This window comes from Gracilinanus agilis, chromosome 4, assembly GCF_016433145.1.
Source record: "Gracilinanus agilis isolate LMUSP501 chromosome 4, AgileGrace, whole genome shotgun sequence".
NCBI lineage: Eukaryota > Metazoa > Chordata > Mammalia > Didelphimorphia > Didelphidae > Gracilinanus > Gracilinanus agilis.
This window is the reverse complement of record NC_058133.1, coordinates 386,637,615-386,644,566: the sequence shown is the minus strand read 5'-3', so window position 1 is coordinate 386,644,566 and position 6,952 is coordinate 386,637,615. Positions and strand designations below refer to the sequence as shown.

At 38.7% G+C, this 6,952-nt stretch overlaps 1 protein-coding gene across 1 annotated transcript in view; it reads left to right on the top strand.

The window, feature by feature from the left end:
- Positions 1 to 5,203, top strand: part of SAMD3 (sterile alpha motif domain containing 3) — a 70,536-nt gene extending 65,333 nt beyond the window's left edge. Inside the window, exons 8-10 of the mRNA XM_044674515.1 lie at positions 3,016 to 3,187; positions 3,666 to 3,748; positions 4,903 to 5,203. Of these exons, the coding sequence (XP_044530450.1) occupies positions 3,016 to 3,187; positions 3,666 to 3,748; positions 4,903 to 5,178 (531 nt within the window). The 3' untranslated portion in view covers positions 5,179 to 5,203. The remainder of the gene's footprint in view (positions 1 to 3,015; positions 3,188 to 3,665; positions 3,749 to 4,902) is intronic.
- Positions 5,204 to 6,952: the final 1,749 nt, after the last annotated feature.

The following is a 6,952-nucleotide window of genomic DNA, read 5'->3' as shown; positions in this document are numbered from 1 at the left end:
GTCTTCAGGTCCAATCTGGCCTCAGACACTTCCTAGCTGGGTGACCCTGGATAAGTCACTTAACCTCCATTGCCTAGTCCTTACCGCTGTTCTGCCTTGGAACCAATCCACAGTATTGACTCTAAAATGGAAGGCAAAGATTTTAATTAAAAGAAGCAGTCATACAGATCTATCATCTCTTAATTCAGTTAAATATTTCAAGAAAACCAGAAGTGGTCGTCCCCAAATTTTAGGCTGATCATGTAGCCGTTTGGCTCTGCCAGGCAACTTCTTTGCTTTTGATGTATTAAAAGCATCACAGTAGGGTCATCCTCGGGAAAGGAACACTAGCTCAGAGTTTGACTCTTGGCTGTGGCTGGATGCAGCACATTTCTTTTTTAGGTAATATATTCAATAAGTTGGGTAACTCTCGTATGATGCTTGGTTTAGGCTGCACCAGTCATCTGATTCTCCAGCATCATTTGGGAACAAGGAGGATTCTATTATATTTGGGCTGAATATTCTGCATGTTGTCCCAAGAAGACTGACAGGTCCAGAGATCACTGATCTAGACTAACTTGAGTCTCTAGTGCTTTGACTACAACTCAAGCAGCGTGGAAGGCGGGATACTTGTTTTCTCCAGACCAGAACTGAGATCACGAAAACATACAAATGACCTCTGAATCTCCTGTAACTAAGATCTACAAGAGGGAGGGGGAAATAAGGAAATACACATTTATTAAGTGCCTACTGTGTGCCAGACACCATAGTAAGAATTTTACAGATATTATCTCATTTGAGCCTCATGACACTCTTGAGAGGTGGATGCTATGATTGTCCCTATTTTATAGTTGGGGAAACTGAGGCAGGCAGAGGCTAAAGGACTTGTCCTAGGTCACACAGCTAGGAAGTGTCTGAAGCCACGTTAGAAACAGATCTGACTTCACGTCCACTGAGTGGCCTGGTTACCGAAAGGTAGGCATCTAATGGTTTGATCTTGAGGGTAAGGATTTTTCCATCTAGAGATGAGTGAGAGAAACTATATTTGTAGGACTACTGGTTATGGTGGAAGGCAACCCTGGATGGGGGTCCATCAGGTCCTGGATTCAAACAGGATGGGGCAGAATTTAGGAATTAAATGAAATATCCCTTTCTTTTTGGGCTTATTATATTCCTCTTAAGAGTTTACTCTGGGAAAAGCTCTGAATAGAGTTGAAAACTATTTCTCCATTTATGTGAGTTAAAGGAAACCCACATCCTCTACAAGTTTTCAAGGTTCCAAATTCAAATATAAGGAACACGACAGACTCTTTTTGTTCTTCCCCAAAGATGCAAAGTTCTCACCAGAGCCTATAAACAACACAGAAAACAGAAAGAATTCCTGTTATTTTTTAAAATCCTTACCTTCCATCTTGGAATCAATACTAAGTATCGGTTTCTAATCAGAAGAACTGTAAAGGCTAGGCAACTGGGGTTAAGTGACTTGTTCAGAGTCATACAGCTCGGAAGTGTCTGAGATCAAACTTGAATCCAGGACCTTCCTTCCCCAGGCCTTGTTCTCTAACCACTGAACCACCTAGATGCCCCTGGATTTAGTTTTAAAATTATAAATGAATAATAATAATAAATTAAAATAAATTATATGTAAAATGTAATTTAAAATTTAAATTTAATTTTATATTTATTTTTAAATTTAAAAATATTAAAATGTAAAATAAAATTTAAAAGAATTTCAATTCTCCTTACTTTAAAAAAAAAACAAATTGTTTGTTTTCTAACAAGATCTTATAGTCCACCATACTCAGGAGAGTCAGGGTCTGAATTCCTCTTGGAAGGAAACTGAACTCGGGGTTTCTAAATGCCCAACAGCCCAACATTCTAGTGAATCTCTCTTAAACTTCATGGAGAGCTACCCTGAGGGTTTGAATTTACCTTGAAGGCAAACACCTGGAGCAGACTGCTAGTCAGGGGAGCCCTGTTCCCAGGGACCCCAACCCCCAAAACTATCCAAATAACTCACTCTGGTAGTGGACTACATAGTCCAAATCCTTTGCACCTTCAGTATCATCCCCTAATGCCCTTGTCACGGCTTCTCCAAGGCCTGAGAACCATGGGTGCAATCTTTTTCTCTTGACCAGAGGTGTTCTGTTGACATTTTCCTTACCTTGAAAGAAAACAAATTCCCAAATTTCTTGAACTTAGAGTTCTTTGCAGTGTGAGGTTTGCATATTCCTTGAAATCCCTCTTCCCTATCTGAAAGGTTAGTTTCCAGGATTGTATTTACTAGGAGACCTTTAGGACTCTTGAGGCTAAGAACCATGAACATGCATTATTCAGTAACTCATCTCTTGGACTAAATGAGTGAAAAGGTCTTTCCAGTTCCTCTCCACATCCTCCAGATGTCCAGAGAATCTGAATACTTGTCCATTCCTCCTCCTTGAATTGAGCACAGTCTCCAGGTACCAGAGGAGTGGACCCAATATTCCCTAGGCTGCAATAGCACTTGGCCTCAATAGGTTCCAGGGATAAGGGCTTGGAGAATGCTGGAAAGTCTGCCACAAAGTTAACTATGATTTAAAGTAGGATTCAATATAAACATGTTGCTAAATGAACGCGGGAAGGCTGGTGGATGCCCATCCAACCAGGATGATATCGTGCTTGAGCACAGACGATCTTTTGTCATCTTCTGACAGGGTCTTGGAAGAGCTAGCATATTCCTTGGTCCCTTGGCCCTCTGAAGCCAAAGAATCAACATCTATAGGAGGTTTAATTCCCAGACAACATATAGTTTATTCCCAGGTCCCTTTCTTGGTAAGATCTGCCAGGATTTGTGCCTTGTAGAGAACTCTTTTGAGAACTCTGCATCTTAGGATGCGATGGTAGAGAAAGATTGTAGTGGAGGCTTGAAACTCCTAAGACTTCAAAAATCAGTGGCTGAAGGCTAATTGGATCCTAAAAATCAGTTCACATCTCAGTTTTGTATATTTGGCTGGCTTTCCTTGGTATTAATATTACCTTGTCTTCCCCTTTTGTCAGCTGTTCAGAGAATTCCAGCTTCTCACCAGAACCGACATTTATAAGAAAACACGACAGATTTTGGAGACCTATTCAGAAAATATACTGACCTCTTTTTCAGTGGTGGAAAATCCAATCACTGCTATGTTACATGAGAGAATGAAGCAACTTACAGATGAAGACATCCTGAAATGTTAGTAAAAACAGCCTAAGAGAGTATTAGTGGCAGAGCATGCAGTACCCATCAGGTACAATTTAACCAATCAGGTTAATTAGAGACAACCCTGTTTAATTTTTTTTTCCCTAACGGAACTGAGTAGATAAAACTTTGCCTAAAGAATTGTTGGCTCTGGGGCAGGTGGCTAAGTGGAGTGGAAGTCAGGCCAAGAGACGGGAAATTCTGGGTTCAAATCTGTGCCTTGGACATTTTCTAGCTGTGTGACCCTGGGCGAGTCAGTTAACTCCTATTGCTTTGCCCTTATCACTCTTTTGCCTTGGAACCAATTCACTGTATTGATTCTAAAGCAGAAGTTAAGGGTTAAAAAATTGTTGGCATATGCAAAAAACATGCTTCAGGAAAAAAATAAAAACAAAACAAACAACTTAAGAGTTTGAAAGCAGAAAGTCTATTTTGTTTTCATTTGGGTTATAATCATGTTTGCTTTTGACAGATATGAAGATGACAGCCACATGTTTACTTCTACCAGATGTCTTTGGTGATGATCCTGCACTATTTGTTGTTGTGAATGAGGAGGTATGCAAATGTGTCAGAAAATATCAGTTAGGATAAAACATTGGCATATTTTGAGGAGAATGTTTACTGACTGTTTATTGTCTTTTTAAAGACAGAAAACTTCATTTCACTACATTTTGCAAATTCAATTTCTTAGATTGAAATTGGACATTCAGAATGGGAGGGTCTTGGATTTTGTTCTCAGTCGTAGTCTTGTTTGGGTCCTTTTTTATAACATATTCAAAGGCTCCTCAATATAGAATTGGAAAGGACCTTAAAGTCCCTCATATTCAACCCTCCTATTTTATAGATGAGGGACAGAGTGATCAAGTGACTTGCCCATAGTTATATAGCTAAGTGTATGGGGTGGGATTCAAATCAGGTCTTTCTAAATCCACTATACACGGCTGCTTTTCTTTTTTTTTTGATCCTTCATGACAAAAATTATCTATTAAAATAGTCCTCCTTTTTTCCAATGAAATATCACACAGGCTGGATTTTCTCCAACCAAAACAAACTCTTACAGCAGATTTAACAAGAGAAACAGATAAGATAATCCAGCTGTCTTCTAAGCTAGACATTAAAGATATTTGGAAAAAAATATAAAACAATAACACTCTTTTCACTAATTTTTTGTCATTGGAAAAGTTGTTTTTCATAAAATTGTATTTATTTTTTAGCAATTTATTTATTTTTGTTATTGTTGATGGTTATTTTAAATGAATTAATCAGTATTTTAAAATTTTGCTAATTTTAATTTTTAAGACAGATCAAGACACGTAGATAAATACAACCCACATAAACTAAAACTCTTTGGGGTCTTCAGTAATTTTTAAGAGTGCAAAAGAGTCTAGAAATCAAAAATTTTGAAAATAGTTGCTTTAAAGTAAAACAAGTGGTACTTGCTTGCTAGCTGTAACACTTGCTTGTGAGTACCCATTTTCATGAGGATAAAATAAAAGAAACTTTGACATACTGAAAAAAAAAAGTAAAACAAGTAATCAAAACCACTTCTCATTCCATGGGATTTGTTTTGCCAAGTTTACCATCTGGTTTAATAATTCATTCAGATTGTTTCCTACAATAATCCAGTTCAGATAGCAATATAGTCTACTTCTTGAACATGCTAATATGAAATAATCCCTTAATTTCCTTTTTTTTCTTTTTCATTCCAGGTGCAAGTGTCGACACCAATCTTAAAAGTTAAAAACCCCTTCAACATCAATGCTTGTGAATTTACTCTGTATCTTGAAAAAGAGAAACTGACCCAAGTCGATGACTGCACTATGGCCCTGGCTGCTCTCATTGCGGCATTCCACGTATTTGGCATTCAGTACCCAAGGAGGTTGTATCACACACTGAACTTTTTAGACACACTGATCTTTGATATGAGTGGTCCTTCTATAAAAGAAATGGGGAAAAGTGAAGAATTTCAACAACCACTCATTTAATAACATCTAAAATCCTGTCTTTAGAAAGCCTATCAAATCTTATTTTTAAAGGAGATTGATTTGCTGTGCAAGGGTGTTGTCAACAGCTATGTATATTTATAATAGAGAAGTGTTCCTGTATCTGAGTTTCATGCCTCCTTCATTTTTTCTTACGATTTAAAAGATTAAAATTATTTTATGACATTGCATACCATAATGACTTTGGGGTCTCATTGTTGAGAATTTTTCTGCTAACAGTCCAGATTATAAACCACCTAATGCCTCCTCATTCTGTGCAGATCTGGTCTCTTCCCTTCCATAGGGTCCTTCACGAGCAATCTATTCAATATATTGGAGATTGTCCTTTAGGCATTCCTTTCAGTGTGTATTAGCAGAGTATGTAGGCTGTCCATCTTATCATTCCTTCTTGCTACACGATGGACCCACCTTAGCATGACACAGTGGGAAAGGAGTTAGATTTGGAGGCAGAAGATGTAGGTTCAAATCCTGGCTTTTCCACTTAGTATCTGTGGGACCTTGGACAACTCTTAACTTGGCTGGACCTCATTTTCCTATCATCCCTTTCTCTCGGTTTTATCTTCCTCATTTGTAAAATGAGGATCTTGAACTAGGTCACCTGTAAATTTCCTTCCAGCTGAAAATTTATGGTGTGGTGATCTTTTCTGATCAAACATTTCCTTATGATGTCCCTTAAGCCACTCTTCAAACATACAACATTAAAAAAAATATTCTGCAGACTTTGTCTGAAGTATGAATTCTTTACTCGATTTTTAGTTCTACTTCAGATAGGATAAATAAAATTTATTTTATTAATCTCAAGGAATATGTATTATATTCAGATTGAGTTTTAACTAACCCTGTTGCTACAAGTTAGAATTCTAAAAGGGAACTCCAGTGTATCTCTGATCTCCCTGAGATGGATACTCTAGCCAAAGATGCATCCTGCTGCCCTCCATCCCTTACTCTATGTGCCCGGTCACACTCTACAACTCTTGTCCTTGCCTCCTTTAGGTTCACTGCAGACCCATGCTGTGGTCCTTCTCTGAGTTCTCTAGCTATCGTGAGGATATCCATGGAGTAAGTAGACTACTTCAAGGTGATATCCCTCACCCCATGGTCATCCTAGGAGGAGACTGGATCTGGGATTTTATTAGCAGAGGGAATTCCCAGGATGTCTACCAACATCTGCCAGCACCTCCTCTCTAACTTACAGTCTTAGAGCCACCCAGAGCACTGAGAAGTTATTCAGGTTCACACAGCCAGTTTGTATAAAAGGTGAGACTTCACAAAGTCTTCCTTGTTCCTGGCCAGCTCTCTCTCCTCTGACCAGCCCCATCTTCTCTCCCGAAGACATTTCTGCCTTAAATATCCTTTAGGTCAAGGTTTGCTCTTCCCTCTGCCTGTGCAGCCCAGAGAAACTCATTTGGCTGTCCGTACACTGGAATTAACAAGGAATATATATGAGATCCTTCGCTTTACCAGTTGCCACCGTTATCACGATGATCACACCGTCTTGTGTACATTACACATATATATCATTCATGTCATGTCCCCATGACTAGATTGTAAGCTCCCTGGGGGCAGGCACTGTGTGGTGTTTCATCTTAGTATCTCCACGTCATGTCTCGCACATATTAGGCGCTTGAGCACTTAATAAAAATCTATGGAATTTATCATTATGAATGCTTATTTTGTGTTGAGGCACCCTCATTGGCATGACTGGTGCTCACATGGTTTATTTGGATGCTGAACGCTGTTTCCTGGGATCCTGACC